This window comes from Balaenoptera musculus, chromosome 2, assembly GCF_009873245.2.
Source record: "Balaenoptera musculus isolate JJ_BM4_2016_0621 chromosome 2, mBalMus1.pri.v3, whole genome shotgun sequence".
In the NCBI taxonomy this organism is placed as follows: domain Eukaryota; kingdom Metazoa; phylum Chordata; class Mammalia; order Artiodactyla; family Balaenopteridae; genus Balaenoptera; species Balaenoptera musculus.
The window spans coordinates 126,670,524-126,697,251 of NC_045786.1; the positions used below are offsets into that span (position 1 = coordinate 126,670,524).

The following is a 26,728-nucleotide window of genomic DNA, read 5'->3' on the forward strand; positions in this document are numbered from 1 at the left end:
TCAGAATTCACAACAATGTGGACATTTGATCTCCCCTGCATAATGTTACCTTTAGGTCAGCAGAAGGTTCTGTGATAGTTCAGAGAGTATGAGTGATAAGTGATTTAAACCTTGGACTAAATGCATGTAAATACGAGTTAGACTTGCTATCACATACGAGATCATACCCTTCTGTGATACAGACTTTTTATTTTGAACCTTGGAAAGGGGTTAACTCTTGCTAAAAAGAACATAAAAGATTTTATTAAAGTAGCAAGCAAACCAACCAGCCCATCACCCACAATAGCAGCAAAGAAAAAAAATCTCCAAAGCAAATCTTTCCAGGAATGGTAAGAAATAAGATTAATAAAGTATAAGTTCAGTTAACTTATTAAAACTCTGTTAATGGCATTTTTCTCATTGGTTTCTAAAAAACAAAGAAAGAGGTATAATTCTTTAGTTCTATAGGCTTTCTCAATTGTTACAGATTGATCAAATCTTTTTTTTCCTAATAAGCTATTCATTATATTTTTTCTTGCTTTCTAAATCTTGTCTCACTGTTGGAATGAATTAGAATGAGGGAGAAACAAATAGAACAAACCAAAGTTATGGAGAAAGTATGTGTGTGAACTTTATTTCATCATGAGAAAATCACTTCTGTGCAGTAACAGAGAATACTGATATCTACACGAGGATAGGGTTTTCTTTGTATTTAGATACATACCTTATATTTGTACACAATATATAAAATTCATGGAGGAAATTAATTTCTACAGTACAGTTTCTTTGTTGGAAGAGGACTTGTTCCGTTAGTTTCTTTTAGAAAATGACCCCCAGTTCTGTGACTGTGGTACCAAGGATCGCAGTTCCAATCCTGTAATTTATTAGACACCATAATCTTATGAACATTAATCGAAACTTAGAAACTACACCCTCCTGCAGGATGAAAAGAGAGACGTAAGTGCTCAGGCTGCTATGCTAATAACTGATTTTAGCAGAATAGTATGATTTCCATGATGCATTATGAATAGAAATAGTTTTCCCGTAGGTCTGGTGACACAGATTAACAACGTTGCTGCAAATTGTCTCCCTGCTCTGATGGTATGCACTTCACTCTTCAATCAAACCGTTTTGTACACACATGGGAAACAAGGCCATCCCCATCAAGGGCCTTCTGCATTGCACCTAGGAACACTTCTGGAGGGCTTTAGCATCTAGCATGGTGCTTTGGGAAAAGAGGCAATTGCTCTCAAGCTGATAGGTCTCTTCCCAGAGAGAAGCTGCTAAAATGATCATCCCAGGGGACGCTTGGCTACCACATCCCTATAACCCAAAGGGGGATAGGTATGTGGGCATTTCCCCTTCACCAGATCCTTCTCTTTGAGTAGCATCATTCAGACTTACAAGTGCTCCCCAAGTGTGGTTTGCACGACTAGGGGCCTTTCAACCTCGCTGTGGGATTTGAAGTTGTGCTTATTTTTAACCATGTGAACCATTTTAGGGGTGACTGGCACATGCTGAGGTTTGTGGGAAGCGGAGCACAGTTCTTTTAGCTAACATTTGGAATGTGAACAAAATCAACATAATCAGTTCTGCAGAGGGAAGTTACAGAGAATGCCATGGGATGGGGGTGGCTTCTATGATTAAAATGACACCCAGAAGGTCTGAAAATGCTTTGGCACCGACCACAAATACCTCGTCATAGGTTTAATTTCATGTGTTGCAATTGCTTTTAGAGTGAAAATGTTAAGAGCCTCAGAGGTTATACCTGGCCATCAAATCCAAGCCCCTCTCCTGAGATGGACGGCTTGCCTTTGATGACCAAAATATTTACAGTATAGCCAAGAAGCGAAAGTTGTCTGGAGATGGACCTTGTGCGGAGGCCCCGGGCAGCCTAACCAAACCTAGAGGGACTGGCAAAGGTGAAAATGGCGAGGTAATGCAGAGGCGCTGGCCTCTTCCTGGCTGGTGCCCACAGGGAGCCTCGGTCCCAGCGTGTGAAACGGAACTTTCTGGTTAAGCCAGGAGTGGCCGACAGGCCCTCTCGGAACGGCTCCTGCGCCCCACACCCCTTGGAAACACGTTCAGTCGGATAAATCCGCAGCTGGAAAGGACCTCGGCCCCGCCCTCAGACCCAAGCCAGCGCTACAAAGCAATTGAGAATCGTCTGGGCAAAACTGGCCAATGTTGTGTATCGTGGAGAATGGGAGCCTGCCCTAGAGCCTAGATACATCTGTCTCACACACCGCGGCACATTGAGGCCTTCACTTTTCAGCTTCTTCCGCTGCAGCTTATTTAGAGCATTATCAAAGGAAGCCACCGGCCAAGGCCATTGGAACTGCCGCTGTGGACTCTTTGGTTTGATCACGTCCACATACCATGGGCTCGCTAAAGGCAGGAGAGAAACAGCGGCTCTGTGCCGGAATGCAGGGCAAGTCATGGAAACACTTGCGAATGTGGGCAGTGGTGGGGTTACCTCCGGGCTTGCCAGCCATTCTAGATGCCTCGCAGTTCTCGCTCTGAGGGATACTGCTGAAGGGCCTTACCCTCGGACGTCTGGAGGACCAGGGTCTTGCTGTACTGGCTGACTCCTGTTTTGTTGAAGGCCTTGATGCGAGCATTGTATGTGCTGTTGAAGTGAAGACCATCCACGGTGCACATGGTCTCCTTTCCAACATACACTTCCTGAGGGGCAGAAAAGAACAGGCCACCATTTAACTCCAACCCTTGCCCGGGGCTGGTCAGGAGGCAGTGTTGCAGGGTGGACAGGAGCAGGTGCTTTGGGGTCTGCCTGATCTGAGCTCATCCTGTGAGCTACTGGGCACTGAATTGACCTCTTTTAGCCTCAGTTTCCTTCTCTGTAAAATGGGGACAAAAATACCTACCTTATGAGGTTGGTGTGAGGATTATATAAGGTCATACGTGCAAACTGACTAGCATAGTGCCTTGTGTTTAGCATGGGTCTGGCAGCTTACTGAATGCTAGTTATTAGCAGATAGGGCTTAAAAGATTAAAACTGGGTACTTACAGTTAGCATTATGCTTATTATTATTATTGGCATTTATTCAGTATATTATACCTACTGAGCAATATCTTTATTCATCAGTATGATTTGTAAAGAACAGGTTTGAAAACATGAAGTGGTCTCTATGCTATGTTTATAACCCACTGATAACTTCAGAAACTGTCACAAAGCATAGGGGTTTTGCAGTTTAGGAAGGGAAATCACGAGTATTCAGATTTTCACCACAGTACAGAGGGAAGAGGGAGGAAACAGGGAAGGGAGGAAGAATGACATTTCCAAAGCTTAAAATAAATCCTAGCATAATGCATCCTTAGCATAGGTTAGGCAGTTGCCTCTCTCTTTAGCTGTACACGTTGCAACATTATGCTGATGTAATGAGTAAAAATAATTTGCATCCAAAGCACAGCCTTAAAATGACAACTTGTCAGTGGGATACTAAGTAGACTGGGGTCTGAGATTGCAGTATGCTAAGAATTTTATATGAATTATCTAAGTGGCTCTTAACAACAGTGCACGAGGTCCATGTTATTATTGTCATCCCCTTTTTCCAAATGAGGACCTGAAGGCTCAGAGAGCTGACAAATGGGCACCGTCCCACAGCCCAGTGGGGGAGATGGGACTTGAATGCAGGCAATCTGACACCAGCGCTTGCAGTACTGCACGTATCAATATTTTCTCTTCAGAAGAGTGGGGCAGTTTCTATTCAGGGGCTCCTTTGTCCTTCTTTGATGGGACATGGAGAAAGCAGGCCTCAGATGAAGAGCAGGCAGGCCCTGCCGGGATGGGTCGGAGACTCCATGGTGGGTCCTCCGAGGTCGTCACCGGTTTTGGCTGACAAGCCGTAGGTTCTCCACTTACCCGGAACTGACCACCATTGCCGTCATCCAGCTCCAGAATGTATCCGTCGGCGGGCACCGTGGACAGGGGCGGCTGTTTCCAAGACAGCGTAGCGCTGTTGTTGTGGGTGCAGCACTCCTCCAGCTGTAGGATGGGGGTCGCTGGGACTGGAGAGGAAGCTAAACAGAAATTAGTGTAACCCTGGCTTCTGTCGAGCTGCCAACATTTTCAGTATCTAGGAATGAGAAGCACGCCCTTACTTAGGCCAAGTGGCTGGGCTAAGCAGCTAGCCTGGGGTGCATGGAGGTGCGGGGCGCCTGAACAGGATCCCTCCTAGAGTCTCCAGGAGTGGCAGTGGTTTCTGGTCTACTGCGCTGCCTTTTCCCAGCTCATGGTGGCACTTCCTACCTTAACTGGCGGGGAGACAACGGCTCTGTTCTCACCCCCTTGAGCGCCGAAGGCATCACCCCTAAGAGAAGTGTTTCACGTGGGAAATGGATGTCCCATCCAGCCCACTGAAGCCTGTTTCACCCATAACATGCCTGATGAATTTATCATCGAGTTTACTCTGAGCCTTAAACCACATTTAATAAAATGGGAACTGCCTATGCTGAGAAATAGCTCTGAAACCACTATATTTCTAAGGTTCTATCATTTTTTATTAGTGATTCCACTCAAGGTTTTGTGCACATAAGTAGCTATAGCTCTGGATTTTTGAAAATTTGGTACCAAGTGACACAAACAGTGATTTCTCAGTTTTGAAACTTCTGAGGAATTTGACATCATTCTTTCAAAGCAGCTATACCTTGAAAAAGGCACTAGCTCAAGTCTGTTCTTTCTGTAGGTGTAGAGCAGTCAACTGTGAGCCTAGAGAGTAGTATGGGAACAGATGGGGCCTGGCAGGGAAGGTCAGAGTGTCCTCGTGACCTTGTGAGAATCTGTCACAGTGTTACTAGTCACAATACCCCCCTGCCCCCGCCCCCATTTTGTGTTGAGTCTTGTATTACTTAAAACTGCAGATTAGTTGAGCCTTCAGACACACAGACATAGAAATGTCAAGGAATGAATAATCCTAGTTCCTAACATATGAACTCAATTTATGTACCTGGGAGCAGTGTTTTTACTAACTGCTTAAAATTATTTTTCAGCACCAAAACATGAATTTATTTTTGTAGCACCTTAACACAGGAGAGAATGGTGTGGACCACGTCCAGGGACATTCAGATGAACAAATGTTAACTGTGGAACACCTGGTATGCTGTACCAAAACTGGACTTGGAGTGTCATGCACTGAATTAAATCTGCTCCTCGCCAGTCACCCTGACTAAGATGGTTCATTTAACAGCAGTTTAGAAAACAGGTTCTATGGTGGATTACCTAGAAAACAAAAGCAGTGACTATAAGTGATGTGAAGGGGAAGCAGGTCTATTATCTTATACTTAAGAAGGCTGGTACATGACAATAAAACCATGCCTGAGTTACCAGATCAAACATAATTAAATCAAAATTACGACCAGTTAATTGGAGGTCATAAGTTTAGGAAGGGAAATAATATTTCAAGTTTCAATTGCACAGGGTTCAGGTGGAATCTTATCAGAGAACAAGGGCTCTGCAGCCTCAGAGGAAATCTGGAATTGGAGGAAAGGAAATAAATGCACTGCCTTGTCCAATACATAGACTACAGGATTGGCTGGGAAGAGGAGACAGAAGACAGAACTCCTTTGAATGATTCTAATGACCATCTACATGTAATAGGTATCATCTAGGAGTTGTAATTGGAGGTTAACTTAAGGTCATTATTCCAGTTAGGAACTTACTTTGTCATTTAAATTTTTTTCCATATAAACAGAATACATCTTAACATATTAACAGTGGAGTAAAATCTGACAAGTTTTAGCAAACCATTCTTCAAAGGGCTTCTAGAGACATGGAATGATTCTCCCTGGGGATATTTGCTCTTAGCTGTGCTTAATGGTTACAGCATTCCATAAAACAACAATTTCTTGGACTCTATTTCATTATCTGCCCTATCAGTCTTCATTTTCCCTTTGTTCATGTTTCAGGCAAGTCTACATTTCATCAATTTTAAAATCAAAGAATAAGATCACAAGATGTTTTCAATTTGAATCATACAAATACTTGCAATGTCTCTGATAAGAAACCTCAAATTTCCCATATAGACATAGGTATAATTAAAAGATTAATTGAAATACATGGTGTCATATGTAATTAAAACATGTGAACTTCATTCATAAGTCCTCAGTGGATACACTTTAAAAGGCCAAGGAGAGAGAAAAAAGTCTAACCAGTCACTAATCTTCAGATCGTAACACTGTCCCAAATTTAAACAAACAAGCAAAGAAAGCAAAGTGTGAGAGAGAGAGAGAGAGGAAGAGAGAGAAGGAAGGAACCCAGAAACATCTGCATGTATCTAAATCTATTTCTCAATGTGCTGAGAATTATTTTTTCTTTTTCCTTATTTACCCCAAAGTGATGTTGCATATAAAAGGAAATGTGACATAATTACAGCCTCATTAGCAAAGACTAAGGCTGGCATTTCAGAACAACGGATTTTATACTGCGTGTTATATTATTATTACCCTTTTTCACTGTATTAGGTATAAAATAAATGACCTACAAGAATCCAAAGTATTTTCAAATTGATTTGTCTCTTGTGTTTTGGAAATGGACAGCATTACAGCTCCTGGGCTGAACTCTGAGAGAGAAGGTTTTATTTTATTGAAATTCCTATCGTTGGAGCTACAATAACTATCTTAACACCTTCATGATCATTCCTGGACATCTTTATTTTTCCTAAAGAACTAGTTTCCCCCGACCTGATCAGAATTCTAGTACTCAGCATCCTTTTAGCCTGTAAAATCAAGCTTCAGGCTAAAAATTCTCTTCGACACAGGAGGGTAGCTGTTCTTACTGACTTCCCTGGGGTCTGGTGGAGCCTCATCTCAAAATTAAATTCTGCCACAGTGGCTTGTTATACCAAGGTTTTCAAATGTCTTACCTTTTAAAGGCCATTCTAGTTCAAATTATCTCTCACGTTTTTCACATTTGTTTACTTTTCCCTCTTCCCAGTACTTTTCAGATTGAGAGCACTCACAATCATCCAGAATTCCTCTGTGAGGTTTCACAGGAGTGTGGTGAGGACAATGGGAGAAAGGAGATCCCGTGATGTGGAAACACTGCTGAGGGCCAGACTGTGGGCAGAGGCTTACATGTGTTCACTCATTTAATTTTCAACACGACCCCACAAGGTAGGTACTGTTATTATCCCTATATTCGACAAAGAAACTGAAACACAGAAAGAGTTCACCACTAGTCAGTGGCAGAGCTGGGTTTTGATATCCAGCAGGTTGGTTCCAGGGGCTGGATGTTTTTATCGCCTCTCCAGTATGGGGTTCAGTAATAGTGAATGACAGGGAAAGTGTAGGCCTAATTCCAAGAGGAATGAAACATTTTTGGTTCCTATAATGTGAAAAATAAAGCTTCTCAAGAATTGCTGGTATAGATTAAAGAAACATTTCACCTTAAGAGCTATGGTGGTTGGGAAAGCAATTTTACTCTGTCATGTTCTCTGAAGGTTCCTTTGTAGACTGTCTTTCCTTTTTATGGTGGTTGAACAATACAAATGGCATCTGAGGAAAGTTTAGACTTTAGAGGAAGGACAGGCTGTTTCTGGAAAGCTATCACTAGTACTTTGCTAAGGATAAACGTGAACACAGGCTTTGAGGACACGAATTCCAGGCCCTCAGACCATGAACAAATTTCACACGAGTCTGCATGTGTGCTCATCCCCATCACTGCCAAAGCTCTATGCATTCGTTCTCCATGATTTATAGGAGGGTCTGTTCAGATCATACTGGCCTTGCCCATGACCTTGGTGCATACTCAGGGCTTTTAACATTCAACATTAGTTAATGAAGATAAATGTGTCCTTAGGTGAGTAGAGGCACTCAAGGGATTAACAGCCATTGATCTATGTGCTAAAAACGCTTGATAGACCATTAGGTCAATGTTTCATCCTGGGCTGGAATGAACACACTGGTGTTTTCATTTCAGCACTGACTCCTGAACCTTGGAACACTTTGTGTACTTAGGCAATTCTGGGGTAATATTTTTCTGGGAGAGGGTAGGTATGTGAAATCTATTCTGAGCCAAGCAGCAGAGCTCTTGATAGACTGGGGAAAAAAAATTAAAATTTCCTTCCCATGACCTGGTAAGAGTTGAAAATAGCAATTTAGAATTAAGGAAAAATGTGTTTATTACTCCATAATAAGAACAGAAAACAAAGTTTAATCAGTTGTTTTCTACAAAAGAAAAGCCTGAGAGATCAAGCACAACTCCCATAGCCTAGAAAGAGGGTAAGATGATTTTCTAATCAAAATGCAACTGGAAAACATGCCATCACAATTTAGGGATGTTTGAACAAAGAGGGTACCAGCATTCTCCACTCAAATCTCAGTTGCTTGAGGGTGATGTGGAATCAGAAAGAGCAGATCAGTTAAATCCTTAACTAATAAGAGAATAATTTTAGGCAATGCATTTTAGCTGAGTAGCAGCTGGCCTAAGTGGAAATATTTAAAAACCAACCACAGACCTATCTTCTTTGATATTAAAAAAATAAAAGGCACCTGAGATGAAATTTCAAAACCAGAGAGATACTCAGATTTTGAGTCAGGAATTGAACAGATATTTTAGTTGTAAGTTTGAATCATAGCTTTAAATGCATATTTCTAGTAACTTTGAAAACATTTTAAACTTTCTACTAATCCACTTCGCACAATTAGATATCATATATTGAAACTAACGTATTGTTAGTCTCACAATGGTCAGATTAACACCATTCCAAATGCTACTTAAATTTGGCCATTTGTACATGGATATTGGGGTGTAATTTCTTGAGATATTTTTACTGACAAGCTGTGAAAGCACAGTTTATTAAACTGACTATGAATATCCTAAGAAAATAAAAAGACGAACATTACACCAGGCACGGTTGTGTGTATACTAACAGGTATCAAAGGGGCCAGTAGGAGAAGTCTTAACTACCGTCAATCAAGTTCTACTGTGTCATACCTTTTGCCTTTTTCTTTCTGCTGAAAGCATGACAGATAAAAATTATTCAGATTCTAAGGAGGACTGGGCTCTCACTGAATTAATTAAACTTAATGAGCACAAAGCAAAGCTTATAAATGAACTCTGCAGAGGGATACTTAACAGAAGTAAATTAACTTAACATGAAGTGTTGAAAAGGAAAATGGAATAATCCAGTCTCATACCAAATGACCTGCTAATATTAAATTCATAAATAACTGTTCTGGATAATTTTTGTTCCAGGTGAATTTTTGCTGTGAGAGTTTTCTGCATTTTGGCCTTTAGCATGTGTGGCATTCTCTCCTGTGTGTACAGTCATGTCCACACTTAACTCCTGTGTGCAGCCCTAAATGGCCAAGCGAGAATGCTTTAGGAATGTGGTCTGTGATGCACGACACGTGAGCCTGCAGTTCTCACATCAGATGAAGGGCCAGTTCACTCCAGTACAATAGTTACCATGGTGCCAGCTGGCCGGGACTCCACTATGGCAGATGGACATGACTCAGGACGGATGGGGGAGGAGAGGACTCTCCAGCTGATTAAACCATCTGAAAGCCCTGAGGCTTCTATCCTCTACCTGCCCCTCCTCCTGCCCCATCACCAAGGCTAATTGGATTGGCTCTTTTTTTTTTTTTTTCTCTTCCACCAAAAGCCCTTACATTACCCTTTTGTGACACATTTTCTCCTCTGAGCTACTTGTGACATAACCTTTCAATGATTCTACCTCCTTGAAGGAACTGGGCAAAGAGAGAGGCTGATCAAGGGGGCTTTACCTCAGGCTCTCTATACTCCTTGGATGGTGACACATCATAGGCTACCATGTAGGTGTTAAAGCAAAAAAAATTTTAAAGCTTGAAAGCACTGCTGCAACAAAAAATTAAATTTCTTAAGTTTAAGAGAAGACTTCAGTTATTCCTTGAAGAAGCCACTTAGTAAGGCATTAACTTTACAGCACAAACCAGCAGTTGTAGGTGTGGGTTCTGGAACCATGCTCCCCACGTTTGAATCCCGGCCCTGCCACTCACTAGCTGGGTGAGCTCAGGCAAGTAACCCAGTCTTCCTGTGCCTCAGTTTTCTCAGCTGCCTACTAGGATTGTCAGAATAAAATGAGCTAATCCGTGGAAAGCAATTAGGAGTGTGTCTGGTTTGGTAGGCAGTCAGTAAATGCTAACTATTTTTGTTACTACAACGAAGCATTTTTATTTATAATCTATACACTACTTACTTCGAAAATTAAGGCATTATCCCAAAGCAATACATATGAAACAAAAAGATGAGAAAACTGAAAATAAAAGAGGGCTAAAATCCATTTAAAAAATGAGGGAAGTACATGTACCAGGGATAGGAATGACTGTAACTGCACGATGTAGTCTGTAGCCCTAACACTCGCTGGGTTATATGGCTCTCTCTGTCTAATAAAAGCACGCATGCAGATTTTTCTTAAGAAACAAAAATGTTAAGGCACTGAATTCTAAGTTATTTATTACGCGGATGCTTAAATTGGGAGAAGCAAAGAGCAAATCAATTTCTTCAGTTTTAAAAGAAGATCAGAAAATGACAAGGTCAGAGGGAGAGAGGAAAGATCAGTGGTTGCCAGGGATTGGGGATGGGGGAGGGGAGGCGTGTGGGTGTAACTAAAAGGGGCAGCAGGAGGGAAATCTTTGTGGTGATGGAATCGTTCTGTATCTCGATTGCAGAGGCGGTTATACATGTGACCTGATGGCACCGAACTACACACACACACTGTACCAATGTCAGTTTCCTGGTTTTGATATTATGTGATAGTTAAACCGCTAGATGTAACCACTGATGGAAACTGGCTGAAGGGTACAGGGGACCTCTCCTTAATATTGCTGCAACTTCCTGTGAATGTATAATTATTTCACAATAAGAAGTTTTAAAAAATCAGAAATATTTTTCAAATGGGCTATTACTTACCCTGCCATAAAAATATCATTGCATGTTTGGTTTGAGTTTTTACCTTTTTTTCAAAGAGTTATTTTCCTTAAGATAATTTTAAGTACTTGTTCTTCCCCTCATCTACCCCAAATCGCAAACAGATCTTGCCATATCCCTGAATTGCATGGACCAAAAAGTTTAAAAAGTTAAAATTTATTTCATATTTTCATTTTCCTTCTGTGTCCAGGCTCTCATTTTCCTGACCACTATAGGCAGGCTGACTCTGATCCTCTCAAATTCCCGCTAATCTACACTCAATTGTTTGCCACTATCTCTACTCCTGTGGAAGCAGTCTCAATTCTAACTCCCTTGATTTATATCAATATATCTGGGTTACTATCTGTAACAAGATTTTATTTATGTACAGCTCTCTCTCTTTCTTCCTCTTTTTATGTCAGCTATTCTCTGATGCTGAGCATGTGAAACCTCTTAAGATTCTCAAAGAGGCGAGCATTGAGTTGATCTGGATTTATCTGACTTTCTGAGAGGCAGGTCACCCAGCTAAAAGGGTACATTTCTATTACATGATAAGATAGGAGCCACTCCAGATTTTTGTAACATTAACCAGAGGTGTGTGTGTGTGTGTGGACTTTCCCACCTCTCAGCTGATTTATAAACCTGGAGGCTGCCTTTTGTTTGCTGCAATCTGGCAAGCCGCCTTTATCCTGCTTCCAGCACCAGGATCCACTCGGGATACTGCTATGACTGGGCGGGGGGAGGCGCAGGCACTCACTTTTCATCTGCACAAAGTCGAGCTGGTGGATAGACTGCAGCAGAGGGCTGTTGTCCAGACTCAAGTCGAAGTCCGTGGTCATCCTGGGAGTGAGCGTGCCTTTCCCCCACTGATCCTCAGTCAGGTGCACCCTCCTTATGAGGGCGTCAGAAATCTATCGCAACAAAGACCACAGCCTAAGAAATACATCCCCGCAATGGACACAGAGCTCTTCGGCCCTCCCAGAGCATCCCACCGAGTGCCGCGGGACTCACACCCTTCCTGTCTCTGTGCAGGCAGCGAGGAGCCTCTTATGACGAGGGTGACCCGTGATTTATCATGAAAATCTGAACACTTTTGGGAGTCAGAGGGAGGCACTATATATAATTAGCTGCTGTTAATTGCTCTAATATATGATCTGGATATATGATCATGCTGTTTATGACCTATCAACTAAAAGCCAACAACATTAAATAATGATATGTTAGCAATTAGTTAAATCTACTAGAACCAATGGCCCTAAGTTTCTGATAGGAGCTGTGGGTATCCTGTCAAGACTTAGAAATTAGTTTTATTAAATAGTTCAGAGAGGCTGCATATGCTAACCTGTAATATAGAATTTCCTACACTTTAAGCATATCATCTTCATGTATGACTTTATTCTTTGGTAGAGAACTTTTTCATTCCTTATATTTAGGTCCCCTCTGTTGTTCTTGGCCAGTTTGGTAGAATGTCAGTTGGAAGGAATCTACACATTCCTTAATAAAAGGTCCCTTAATCACTGGGATCAAAAGTTAAGTAAAATTTAGCTGACATCATAACATGTCACTAAAACCACTCTGAAGAAATCATGAGACATCCAAGGAATGAAAAAACTTCAATTTATTTGGGAAATCACTGACTTACTGGCCAGAAGGAGGTGTCAAAAAAGGTAGAAACCTTGCATAATTACATCTCTAGCTGACAAAACTGTCCAGGATATTAGTAAAGGGACCCAATTCTTAAGCAAGGCAATAACTCTGCTTTGGATGAACTTAGAGAATTATGTTTTAGGGAATTATGTTTTCATAATCAAACATAAACAAAAACAAATGTAAAAGCCCATGCACTTCTCAATCTCGTAGCACGTGGTGGCAGAGACTTCCGAGAAGCCACTGAAGTTCCGCAGGCACCCATGTCCACACGGCCGCACAAAGGTGGGTTCTGCTGTGCAGGGGCCCATGCCCAGCCAGGGCTGTTGGGAGTCTGGCCTTGGCGTCATAGACGCATTGAGAATCTGAAGCAGAAGCTAGTTGACGCTTACCTGCAAAAAGCCACTAGGATCATTTTCCTTAATCACCTCCAGGCAGTACTCCATGAGACCCGTGGTCTGGCGCAATTTCACTGTGCAGTGAGAGATCTGATCTCGAACCACCTAGGATTGAGGAGACAACAGAATGGTCCAAGATGGCAGAAGGTAGAAAAGAAAGCAAACTGGGACTTTGGAAAGCTTCTTTCAACCAGAATCCAAGAGCATCATGGAATGGAACTAAATTTATGAGAATATTTGTGGCGTGGCAATGTCTGCTGTGGACAATGGGTCTGGAAGACCGATTGGATAATGGCTCTTACGGGGAGGGGCTTATAACAACTGGACCCATCAGAAAGGCACGCAGATGTTGGACCTCTGGGAAGCGGGTTACCTTGGTGCCTCAAGGGACATCTCCCACAGGTCCCCCTCACTCCCCTCTTCTGGGAGCTGCTCTACGTGGGAGGTCGTGGAGAGCCTGTCAAGGAGCTGAGTAACCTGAGGTGCAGCGGCAGCTTCTGCTCTGGGACAGAAGCCCTCTACCGGTCCCTCCTAAAGAGCAGACATCATCTGAACCCAGATCCTCTCTTGTTCCGATTCTCTTTTCCCTGGGTGGGTGGTACAGTAGGGCTAGAGGTGGAACTTGCTGAAAGACAATGAGCTAATGACAGCAAGTATGCCAGAGAAAGATGGATACAGAATCAAGTTATAATCCACTTAGTATCACTCACTGCTTCACTTCGGAAAGCAGTTTCAAAGGCTATTTGCCGAGAGATGAGTCTACCTTAACCTAGAGAGGCATCTCTCTGAACATGCAGTTTTTGTCTCCAGGAAGTTGTCTTTGCCCAGTGTCAAGGGCATGGCAGTCCTTGAAAAGTTTCCTTCTTTAGAAACGTTCATCTTCTGTGTCCTCTGCTCAGTGACCCAAATCCTGAAGCAGTTTTTGAAGCATAGAGTTGAACAAGGGTTTTCTAGGAACCACAATTACTCATCCTCTATATTTATACTACTTGGCAAAAGCCTCAAAAATAACCACCATTCTGGATTTTATGGGTAATAACTAAAAGGGGTTTTAATAACAATTATTTTAAAACTTCTCCTTGTTCCTTCTTTTCAGTTTTCATTATAAATTTATTTTCCATGAAAGATTATGACATCCTCTTTCAAAAACAATAGGAAAATAGGTAAAAAAAAAAAAAAAAAAGCAAATCACCTCACCACTCCAATGTAAATGGTTAAAGCATTTTGATATTTCCTTTCAGTTTTTTTTTCTGAGCTAGATTTAGTTATAGCTGCAATTATAGTATGTGACAATTTTATCTCCTCCCACTTAACACCATATCATAGGCATTTCCCGTGTTGCCGCCATCAATAAATGTTACTGGTTACATAAATATCTGATTGCGTGGCTTATCATAATTTATTTAACCTATTTTTTGACACAAAGTTCTTCCTAATTTTTTGACAGTTCATCCATTTATTATTGTTGATCTTCCTTTCTGATTTATTTTCATAAAATATACATAAAACTTACTATTTTAACTATTTTTAATTGGACAATTCCGTGGCATTACATACATCCACATTGTTGTGCAACCATCATCACCAACCATCTCCAGAACTTTTTCTTCTTCCCAGACTGAAGCTCTGTACCCATTAAACACTAACTCTACATTCCCCCCTCCTCCCAGCCCCTGGCAGCCATCAGTCTGCTTTCTGTCTCTAGGAATTTGACTACTCTAGGTACCTCATATGAGTGGAATCATACAGTATTTGTCCTTTTGTGACTGGCTTATTTTTCTTACATAATGTCTTCAAGGTGTATCCATGTTGTAGCTTGTGTCAGAAGTCCCCTCTTTTTAAGGCTGGATAATATTCCACTGTATGTATATACCACATTTTGTTTATCCATTCATCCATTGATGGTCACTCAGGTTGCTTCCACCTTTTGGCTGTTGTGAATAAAGTTGTTATGAACATGAGAATACAAATATCTGTGTGAGTTCCTGTTTCACTTTTTTTGGTTCTTGTTTTGGTATATACCCTGAAGTGGAATTGCTGGCTCATATGGTGATTCTGTTTAAAACTCTTCTTTTGAGAAATCATTATACTATTTTCCACAGCAGCTGCACCATTTACATTCCCACCAACAACGCACAGGGTTCCAATTTCTCTACATTCTCACTAACACTTATTGTTGTCTGTTTAAAAAAAAAAAATGCCATCCTAGTGGGTATGAAGTGGTATCTCATTGTGGTTTTGATCTGCATTTCCCTAATGACTAGTAATCCTGAGCGTCTTTTCACGTGCTTATTGTGTATCTTCTTTGGCGAAAAGTCTATTCAAGTCCTTTGCCCATTTTTAAATTGGGTTGTTTGGTTTTTTTGCTGTCTTTTGATGCACAAAGTTTATAAATTTTCATGAAGTCCAATTTGTCTACTTTTTCTTTTGTTGCCTGTGCCTTTGGTGTCATATCCAAGAAATCATTGCCAAATCCAGTGTCATGAAGCATTTGCCCTATGTTTTCATCTAAGAGTTTTATAGTTTCAATTCTTACATTTCAATCTTTGATCTACCTTGGGTTAATTTTTATACATGGCTTTAGGTAACTGCCCAACTTCATTCTTTTGCATGAGGATAGCCAGTGTCCCCAGCATCATTTGTTACAAAACTTCCTTTTTCCCATTGAATGGTCTTGGAACCCTTGTCAAAAATCATTTGACCATATGTGCGAGAGTTTATTTCTGGGCTCTATTCAATAGTGGTCTTTTGTCTATCTTTATGCCCGTATTATACTTCATAGCTTTGCAGTACATTTTGTAATCAGGAAGTGTGAGAACTCCAATTTTGCCCTTCTTTTGCAAGATTGTTTTGACTATTTGGAGTCTCCTAATATTTTGACAGCTGATTTGTTATTGCTTTTAAACTTTTAATATAATTAAAATAAAAAATAAAATGTAGGCTTTAAAATCTCTTTATCGGAATTGGTGAAAGAAACCAACTTTGATGTGAGGATTGTTTTGTGATTTTGACTGGCGTGGGTGGAGAGATCAAATTTTAAATTCACTGTTTGATTTATTTTCTTCTGACATCTAGCATGTTTCTGTCAAACTACCACCACCGTCTGTTGGTCTGGGCTGAAGGAATGCAAATTACTATATTTTATTATTTTACTTTAAAATCGGAAAGTAAAGAAAGGTTAAGTTTCTGCTTCTTAGGGGGAAAAAAACACCCACAGGTTAAACCCTTAAAAATGCAACACAGGTGACCTACAGCTAATACGCTACTCCTCTCTGCTATAGGAGGCTTGACTAAATTGTTCCCAGAAAATGTTTTTACATTTCAGCCGCCAGTGCATCAATGCTGCTAGGTAGCAGAAACCTCAGCAGTCACCATTCACTATCCAAATGGCATCTGTTCTAGACTATGCAGAACTGACTGGTACTGAAAGTCCAGATAACAAGCACAGACTGGATCTGAGTGCTGTAACCCAAAGTAAGTCTGCTTTTGAGGCAAAAAAGACGGAATTGTGTTTACTTTCCAGAACATTCAGCTCAATGATCATTTTATGACCTAAATGTGCTGAAATAAATACATTACTCAGGCCTCATAAAATTCTATGTCTGCCTCTATAACTTTCCTTCTCAAGCAAGGTTTTTTGGTGCCAAAGGAGCTGTGGGAGTGTGGGGGGCTCTGACTACTCTGAAGAAGCTTCACTGTTGCACTGCCAAGAGTCTGTGAGTTTCAAGGCTGTTTGCCATTGGCTCCTGTAGTCCACAGTTCAAGCTTCTTGGAAGGACTCAACATCCCTAAATTCCTGGCTCTCAACTCCCCCTGTTGCCACAATGGATGCTGGTCCATTTTTAAAGCATTTTAATGAACCGTTTTGCAATGATCACAGTAGCCTGTGATAAAAATCACTGTTAAAAATTAAACAGTGGGGTTCCCAGAAGCAGCATTTTTGGGTGTTTCATAACTAACTTTTTTTTTTATAAGATTGAAAAAATTTTATGTATTTATATATTTATTTATTTATTTTTGGCTGCGTTGGGTCTTCGTTGCTGAGCACGGGCTTTCTCTAGGTGCTACAAGCGGGGGCTACTCTTCCTTGCGGTGTGCGGGCTTCTCCTTGCAGTGGCTTCTCTTGTTGTGAAGCACAGGCTCTAGGCGCACGGGCTTCAGTAGTTGTGGCACGTGGGCTCAGTAGCTGTGGCTCACGGGCTCTAGAGCGCAGGCTCAGTAATTGTGGTGCACGGGCTTAGCTGCTCCGCGGCATGTGGGATCTTCCCAGACCAGGGCTCGAACCCATGTCCCCTGCGTTGGCAGGGGGATTCTTAACCACTGCGCCACCACGGAAGTCCCTCATAATTAACTTTTAGTTTCTCAATTAATCTAGCAAGATCTCCCATCTTATGGAAATCAGCCAGATAATTAAATCTTTTAAGAGTATAAATATTTTTTTCTCTGAGTGTTTTTTTTTAAAGATCTTTTTGATGTGGACCATTTTTTAAAGTCTTTATTGAATTTGTTACAATATTGCTTCTGTTTTATGTTTCGGTTTTTTTGGCCGCAAGGCATTTGGGATCTTAGCTCCCGGATCAGGGATCAAACCTGTACCCCCTGCATTGGAAGGCGAAGTTTTAAACACTGGACGGCCAGGGAAGTCCCTCTCTGAGTGTCTTTATCAGCTTTCTTACTTGCTACCTTCTTTACTCTGTGTTATTTCTACCACTTATTATTATTATTTATTTCTACGTTATATTTTTTTATGAAAAACAATTCTTAGGAAGCCAGGCCATATCACTTTTTCTTTGAGTTCCACATTTCTGTGCAGTGGCTCTGATGCTCCGGAGAAACCCTTGGCACCATGTTTGCAGCTGGCTGGATTTAAGGAGTTTCTTTTATTTATTTATTTTTTATTTTAAATTTTTTTTGACTGCATTGGGTCTTCGTTGCTACATGCAGGCTATCTCTAGGTGCTGCGAGCGGGAGCTACTCTTCGTTGCAGTGCGCGGGCTTCTCCTTGTGATGGTTTCTCTTGCTGCGGAGCACAGGCCTCTAGGCCCGTGGGCTTCAGTAGTTGCGGCACGTGGGCTCAGTAGTTGTGGCTCGCAGGTTCTAGAGCGCAGGCTCAGTAGTTGTGGCACACGGGCTTAGTTGCTCCGTGGCATGTGGGATCTTCCCAGACCAGGGATTGAACCTGTGTCCCCTGCATTGGCAGCCGGATTCTTAATCACTGTGCCTCCAGGGAAGTCCGGATTTTCTTTTCTTAAGAAGGAAATGTACAAGTTGCAGGAGTGACACAAATAGGAACTTGGAAACAATCTTCCCTTTTTCATGTGCATTAAAGCCTAAACCAGCTCTCAGGGGACAATTAATCTGTGGTCCACTGTTTCAGAGAAGGCTTCCACAATTTTATAAGCAGTCACCATCTCTTCTGGATGGCAAGTCCTACTGATCACTTGAAGAGCTTTATTTTGTTGAGTGGCAAATTTATAAAGGTCATTTCTTGGGTCAGGATATGACACTGTACCTTTTTGGAAAAGGAGAATTTGAGAACAGACTGTTGTGCCCCTTTGAATACTTAGACTTTTTTAGCGTCAGAGAGTAACCCATGAGAGCTTATACGGTACAAATGTGAAATTTCATTCTGCCTATCCACAACTACATTTTCCCGCCACATCTCGAACAGGCCAATCTCTCGCCACTCAGCTCAGGTGATACAAAGAGCAGCAAGAACTGAGGTTAATTAAGGAGAATTTCATTATTTTATCCAATATTGACCTTGACACCTTTCCTCCACCTCCATTCACCTCTCCATCGTACATGTGGCTCTTTAAAAATTGTTCTTTAAATCTTCTTTTTAATAAATGCTTTTTCTCATGTATTCTCTCTCATCATGGGGTCTGGAGGGATAACACTAATGAATTTTTAGTCTAAGTAAATACTAACATTCTCTCTCTCATATTTCAAGATATTCTTTCTTAAATAGAATCTATACATTTCCATCACCATTTAAAACAATTTCCTCTAAGTATAATGCAATTCTTTTTTTTTTCTGTCTAAGATACAAGTACTTTCAAGATACAGTCTTGAAGAATTTATTCTTCACAGGTCCCTTTGGTCAGTGGGGATAGTTTTTTCTGTGTGTTCCATAATGTCCTGAAGCAAGATGCCCAACTGATACTTGGAATTAACTCTTTGGTGAGTTACAGGTGAAGTACTTTGACCATTAGATTCATCTAGTAAAATAAATAATTCTCTTGATTTTCTCCTAGAGTAGAATATTGTCTCCTATATTATTACATTCATTGAAACTTAGAGGCATTTAAATTAAGGAAGAACATTTTTAATTTCTCACATGCCACCATTCTCCCACATGGTTTATGGAAATATGGCAGCTATTTCCCCCATTCTCTAGATACCATCCTCTGTACTAGTGTTATTAATTTAACCACATTGGCAACTAATTATTTCAAAGACAAGTCTGAGGTTTTGAGTTTATAATCAATAAAAGGATCATTTAGGCCTATTAAATAAATAAAACACATACCTGTTTTGAGGAAGGCTTGAGATTTTAACAGTAAAACTGAACTTTCTATCTCAGAAGTGTGAATGCCAATAACCCCATCAATAAACATTGAGTGGAATATCCAAAGCATGCTCTTAGTGTATAGAACACTGTATCCTTGTACAGAGAAGTTAATGAAGGAAGAAATACAAGGTATTTGGAGAGAGAGAAGCATCCTGGTGTGGTCCCACCCACACAGGAGAACATTTACAATTTATGGTGTTCCGCAATGAAAGTGATGCATCCAGTATGGTGTCTTGTAAGATGTGAGATATGGTGGATTATTCCATCATCTTCAAAGTGTGCTTTAAGTGTCCTCTGAAGTTAAGAATGTCACTCATATATGGGTTTAGGCAAAGGGCATTAAAGAAGTTCTGTGACTACGCTTCATTGGCATTGCCAGAGTGGGTTGAGGGTGTTTAAAGGTATGTCCTCTAACCTTGGTGGGTTCCAACTGTGGGTGGTGGCATCCTGATGATTCCACGGGCATCTTGGGCACTCTATTCCTTACAGGCCCTCTGTGACTTTTGCTCCTACACGGTGGGAAGCAGAGGACCACAGAATTTGCCGAATGAATTCCCCATTAATGATAGGCTTGTAATCAATAATAACTGTGGTTAAATTATGAAAGTTGACCCCCAAAAGACTTCTGCTGAGGGCAAAGGTTTCAAGTGTTCCAGTGTGCCTAATTTTTCTGAATGTCTTCACTGTAATGAACTAATGGAACTCCTTGCCAGTAGTTTTATGGGAATTGAGTGGGTTATTGACTTTTTCTTTCTAGTTTGTTGCTTTTCTTTCTAGAAATGACTGTAACAGTCAAATCCTATCTAATTATTTTTAAATTCTTTGTGAGCTTGGTCATCTTTCCTTCCCTCCTTCCTTCCTGACTACCTTCTTCCTTTTCTTCCATTCTCTCTCTCTTTCTCTCTCAACCTGAATCAAAGGATTACTTGCCTATTATGAAGCATTGGCGAAATGCCTTAAGTAAGCCAGTAATATCCCTAGTGTAAATTTCTACTCTTAATGATATGGCTGTATAACTAATTTTTTTGCTAACATAATGGGGACATACAGGCAATATATGGTAAATAATAACAAAGATAACAATGACAATCATGATAATGAATCTAACAAAACTCAATGGTACACTTGGATTCAAAATCAAGCATTCCATAGATAACTACAATTGGGACATGGAAGCCCTCTGTAAAAATGAAAGCTCTATTAAACAGTAAGCTTTATGATTATCCCTCAGCATTCTCACTGAGTAATGTCATTGGTATGTTAATTTACCAACCACACATGGAAATTAAAGATTAGATTTTCTCAGAATATATTTGAATAGCTATAACTATTTTTTTTTCTTTCAGAGGCTCTAGAGTTGCAAGGGAACCAAGAAACCAAGAAGACACCTGTCACCTATCACCTATCATCATAGTTGTGTACTATTCAACACATGAATTCATTCTAAAATATTGGGGAGAGAACACATTTAAGATGATTGTGGAATTATTTCAAATGCTGAATGTTACATAAATAAAAATAATTCTCAGATATTTCTTTGGGCTTACCAAAAGAAAAATGACATTTGTAAAAGTTCCTGAAAAAAAGCATAGATCTCATTAATGGCACATTTTAAGCGTTGTCACAAATTCCCTCTGAGGATCACAGACAATGAAGATATTTTAAAGACTTACTCAGCTAAGGAAGACCTGGGAAGGATGTTAACAACATACGCAGTTCGTACAAGAAAACTGGGGACCCAGCTGACTCTGCTGATAGTGGGAATATTGCCCAAGTAGTACCAAATGTGAGTTAGTAATAGTTTTTCAAAGCTCAAAAGCATTTTTTCCCTCCAGTAGCTTTCTGACATTTGATTAGTTTACCACACCCTGAAAACAGACATTTGGCTCCCAGTGTGTTTTCAAACCACAGAACAGCATTAACTATAATTTATATTTCAGACAGTGTTCCTAAAATATGGTCACATCTGCATATGCCTCAAAGCCTTTTTTTCAGCTTTTAAAAATAGCTCACCAAATTTGGTGCACTATTTTATGCGATGATCAATTATACTCAAGCCGCTAAAGAATTTCCTAGGTTCAGAGACAATCACACCAGCACATAGGCTAATTTTACAATATGAACTCTGGTATTATGGAAAATGAGTCCCTAGGAGCACTTCTTCAGTGTGCTGAGTGAGACCATATTTCCAGTCTTCCAATGACAGCAACCATAAAGCTAATATCTTGAGTACTGTGCTAAGCGCTTTATAATGCCCTGTGAGGTGTCGACTATGTCTAGCCTTATTTTACACACAGGTGAAAGAAATGGAGCTGTAGACTTGTCCATGGTTAGAGACCTAGTAAGTGATAAAGTTTGTCCTCACACCCCATTCTCTATGACCCAGAATCTGGGCTCCTCATCTCTCAGCTCCATCTTGCCTCAGAACCAGAACTGTTCAATCTGCTCAAGCAATCAGTGCTTTCAGAGAGGGGCATGAGTAGATTATAAAGACTGCCTTTATGCACACTTGCTTTCCAGCTCCCCTAGCCTTTTGGATGGCTCAAGAAGAGAAAGTTTCCAGAAAAACACACACATACAACTCTCCTCTTTGTCAGCAAAAAGCAGGCCCCCAAGAGAACTCTGCCAAAGGGAAGCGGAAGACCATAAGATTACCCCTGCCAGACCGTGAGTGATGGGCTAGCCAACAAAGACAGAAAGAAGTACTGTGCTTGGCAAGCGATGTCTATAAAAGGCCAGTCTTTTCTCACAAATCTGAGGAGCCACAGAAGTGACAAGAAAGGGAAGAGGCAGGAGGAGAAAAGCAGAGGGAGGGAGACATGGAGGCTGGCATCAGCAGTCACGGTGTCGACCTTGCTGGCTGTTTTCAGAAGCAGTGACATACAATCCGCTGAAAACAGCGGAGAAACAAATCACTCGAGATGGAAGACAGAACAGCTTTGCTGCCGTGGGCCACAGCCAGCCACCTGTCTCTCGTTTCAGTAGCCCTTTGGGATCTGGGGCAGGGAACTCCACCCTGGGCAGGGTGTAATGAGGGCAGGCAGCTGTCTCTGCTCAGTGGTCCCGGAGTGCATCAGTGTGCCTGGCCGGTCAGACCACCAGCACCGATGAACTGACGCTGGACGTGGGGTCCCCGAGATGTATTTCAGCTATTCCTGTGCCATCCTCATCCGTACCCACAGCAAAGCCTATAACTGATTTCCACACAGTCCCGTCCTGCAGAGGCAGCACTAAGGAGAGGGAGACAGGGGGCTCTGCATTTTTTGATATGGATAAATGATGTTTTCTCAATCCTCGATCCCCTATCTGTCCAGATTGCTGCCCTTACATCTCTCCCGTATAGAAAACCCGGAGTTGCCACTATCATCACCCTATGACTTAACACAAACTGTTCCCAGTGTTCTGTTTAAAGATGCCAGGAAAGTGTCTGCAATGTTTCACAAAAGAGACGTCCATTAAGGAAAAAGTTAAAATTTTATGGCTACATATTAAAACGGCTGGTCCACTATTAGAGGGAAAATCCCAGCTGTCCAGCTCATTATCCGAAGACAGCTGTGGTTTTATTTTAGATACTCTATTACTCTATGTGGTTCAAATGACATTTTAAGTTCCACTATAACAATAAAAGTTCTGGGTTTCCGAAGGGTGCTAAAAGGAAGGGCTATAGTGATAATGTTTTTAGTAGTGTTAGAGCAGGAGATGGACACAGAAAGCATCCATCGGTCCTCATGATGAACTGGATGCAGCAAGACCAGGGTGCACTCTGCGGATCACCCTCTTCCTCCCGCACAGCTTGGCCCATCCCTGCAGGCAAGAATGCAAGTTGCCATCAACACACGCCTCCCAGAATTTGGGCTCCTCCAATGCCAGCTTTTCCATGAGGCGCTCTGTGACCCTTTTAGCTGGAAGTAACTTTGCCCTCCTCACAAGTCTAACGACATGGGCCACCTTCTCCTGGAAACTCACTTTCTACCTGCATTGGAATCATCTGTGGGTGTGACTGATCTCATCCACAGGACTGTAAGCCCCATAATCCTGAGTCACCTTTGTGTCCCCCTCCCCCTGTCCCTGTGCCCAGCACTCAGCTCCTAGCAGGTGTGCCTTAGGTAGGTGCTGGCTGATTGGTGAACGGATTAGGTAAATCCCCGTATGCTTTCTCTCTGCATTGTACTACCAGCCAGAGGCAGTAGGGGGCCACGGTCCAGATTCTGGGTTCTGAAGCCAGGTTACCAGGACTGGAATTCTGGATCCTTGGACCAGTTCTTAATATCATGGTGCCATGGTTTCCTCATCTCTAGAATGTGGATAATAGTAATAATGACCCTGCAGAGTTGTTGTGAGGAATAGAGGAGTTGATCCCTGTAACACAGTTTGTATAGTGCTGCCTCAAAGAAAGTATCTGCGAACGTTAGCTATTGCTGTTATGAAAGCCAGGGCTTGGTCATCAAGGATGCTCATTCTGTGTTGCTCCTGGGTAACTAAAGAATCACATTTCACAGCACTTCTAGATTTTAATTCAGATAAAAAATGGTGACTCCAGAAGAAATTTTCATTTAGGCCTAAATTATCTTGGATGAAAATGCTTATGGATTTAAACCCATTTCCCAGGTTGTTGCAGCTAAATGTATAAGATTAACATCCACATAGTACAACCTTCAGAGAACTTTCTGGGTAAAAAAACAGCATCTTTAATACACCCACACTTGTCTCCCGCACATTTTAGGAATGACTGCATATGTTACCATGAAACACACACAGTCCAGTGGCCCTTTACAAAAGTCAAAAGCAAAAACCTTGATCACAGACACTAAGGGACAGGAGCCTGGAAACTGAGGAGCTAGAGAAAGTCATCTAAGTAAAACTCGCCCTCAGTCAGCACTTTGTGAGTCATGCACGACACGGGTCAGTGTGGGTGTCTCCCGAGGAAAACCCAGGGCTCTCTTCATCACCTGCAGTTCACTGAGAAGGTGCCACAGGGCTGGGGTTGGTGTGGTGCCCCTCAGGGGCTTGTGTCCATTCTAAGATGAAACTGAGAGGGTCTTCCAGTTAGGCCCACCACCCCGAAACAGCAATGGCCTCTCTGGAAGAAGCGGTAAGATCCCCAGCCTTGGTTTGCTGTCCAAGCCAACAGACTGAGGCTCTCTGAACATTCAATCCCCGGGCACTTTTCTCTCCTAACTCCTGGTTCAGATTCCAACTTCGAGACCTGCAATTTTCTTTAACAAAGAATCTGCTGTGCCTCTCCTTGATGCAATTGCTCTTCTGTGTCACATCGGGAACACTCAAAGGGACATGGCCCTGATACAGCACCAGTGAGGTCAGGCCGGCCAACTTTATCGTAGGGCACAGCCCTCACAGGCCCTTTCTGGCTTGGACCCTGTTGTCACAGCTCAGCCTCCATGTCACAGGCACCTTCAGAGTGACAGGTGGGTAAGTCACAAAGGCAGGGGAGAAAGGTTTATACTCCAGCCACATCACTGCCCTGGCTTTGGGGAAGGAAGAAGCGGGTATGTGGATCTAAATGTGTTTTGAGGAGCTGCAGGTGGGTAGCAGAGGAGGGAACCTTAAGGAAGAAGACAGAGTTGGGGTTTCCTTCAACTTTGGAGAGACCTGTTAAGCTTCCCTGGGGAAATGTTTCTCTTTTCATGCTGCCCAGCTCCCCATGTTCACAGCAGAGTCCCCTGGGCCCTGGGTGCTGGTGTGTGTTGGGCACAGATTAAGGACGGTGACTCCGCTGCTCAGGGCTCAGCATTGCCGTCTTGCTGCAGGTCTTGCTGAGGTCTCGTGCCCCAGCAGGCAACGAGTTTCTTGCCTTGTTTCTAGTAACCATGAACTGGGCGCTGGCCCTGCTTGAAGCTTCCCTGCCACCAAGCTTTGGCCCCAAATCTTGTAAGCTCTGTTGTCTTAGTTCTTCATTTTGAAACTCTCCCTTGGCTCTCCTACTGGAACCCCACTCTTTTAGAAATGGGACCTCCTTTGGTTCTTCAGGGACTAAAGCCTGTTCCAAGCCTGCTGGGGATATCTGCCACTTCCTGGGCTGCTCACCAGACGCCAGCTCCCCCGAGGCTGTGTCCACTCACTGTTGCCCAATACTGAAGCTCCCTGATGCTGACTGCCTGACCCCAACAGAGGACCAATGGTCAGACCTCACTTCTCCCTCCACCCCAATGCCAGGCCAACATGGCACACTGCCCACCCACCACCCTCTGGTAGCCACCCTGAGGCTACTGGCCATGCACGTGGCCCTCTCCTGATGGCCTACTTCTTGCTTCCTTCGGCTGGGCGCTGCCCGTCTACGTCTATCCAGCCTGTTCTCACGTGTCGTTGCCCTGCTCCAAGGGGGCAGTAGATGGGGTATCAGATGTCTCCAGGAAGATCAGTCCTCCTGTCAATAGGGCCCCAGACTTGTAATCAATTGATTCTACCGTGTGATGACCAAAGTCTGTACAGCTGTTCAGTTGCCTAGTTTGCTTCAGAAGTTAAGACAAATCTTGTTTGTTTTCTGGAAAGTACAGATTCCATTTCCCAATCCAAAAATACATTTGCCTCTGCATGGTTGTCTGGCCACTCTGTCTAAAATTTCAACCCCCATCCTTCGTATTCCCCATCCATTTTTCCTTAGTTTTTCTTAGCACTTTTTACTAACATACTGCATATTTTACTTACTTATCTTGCTTCCTGTTTATCCCTTCTGGTAGAATATAAGCCCCAGGAGGGCAGGAATTTTTATTTATTTATTACGTCTGTACCCAGAGCAATTCCTGGTCCAGAGAAATCCCTCAATGAGTATCGGTGATGCAAAGGAGGGAGGGAGTGAGTGGTGAACGAAGGGACGTGTGTGCTTCTCCCCGGCCGGGCTACTGGCCATCCAAGGCTGTGGGCGGACGTCTGCCTGCCACACCCTGGGAACCTGGCTTGCTGGCCTTCTGCTTCCCCCAGGGCGCGGCACTCACCTTTAGCTTGTGCTCGTGCTCCTTGTTGACACGGGCAAGCAGCTGGGCTTTCCTCCTGTTGAGGGCGTCGATGAGGGCGTCACACTGAGCTACCAGGCAGGCCTCAAACTCCACGCTGTTCTCCTGAGTGAGACAGCACAGCTCTCAGCCGCCAGGTGCCTGGGCACCTGGGGCTGCCAGAGATAGCAGAACCCCTGTCCACTCGGGGGGCGGAAATCTCTGCTGAAGGGAAGGAAGAGGAGCCCCGTCCACAGTGCACATTTGCTTTTTA

At 42.4% G+C, this 26,728-nt stretch overlaps 1 protein-coding gene across 10 annotated transcripts in view; it reads right to left on the minus strand.

Annotated features, from left to right (window-relative positions):
* Nucleotides 1–26,728, minus strand: part of TRIM9 (tripartite motif containing 9) — a 104,241-nt gene that overhangs the window by 20,845 nt on the left and 56,668 nt on the right. For 7 of the 10 annotated variants that reach the window (XM_036843879.1, XM_036843875.1, XM_036843882.1 and 4 more), the window contains exons 3-7: nucleotides 26,458–26,580; nucleotides 12,925–13,035; nucleotides 11,643–11,796; nucleotides 3,863–4,020; nucleotides 2,526–2,664 (exon numbers count right to left, since the gene is read on the minus strand). In XM_036843879.1, the coding sequence (XP_036699774.1) occupies nucleotides 2,526–2,664; nucleotides 3,863–4,020; nucleotides 11,643–11,796; nucleotides 12,925–13,035; nucleotides 26,458–26,580 (685 nt within the window). Of the gene's footprint in view, nucleotides 1–2,483; nucleotides 2,665–3,862; nucleotides 4,021–11,642; nucleotides 11,797–12,924; nucleotides 13,036–26,457; nucleotides 26,581–26,728 lie in introns of all 10 variants that reach the window. The other 3 variants (XM_036843874.1, XM_036843881.1, XM_036843883.1) reach the window with 2 other exon arrangements.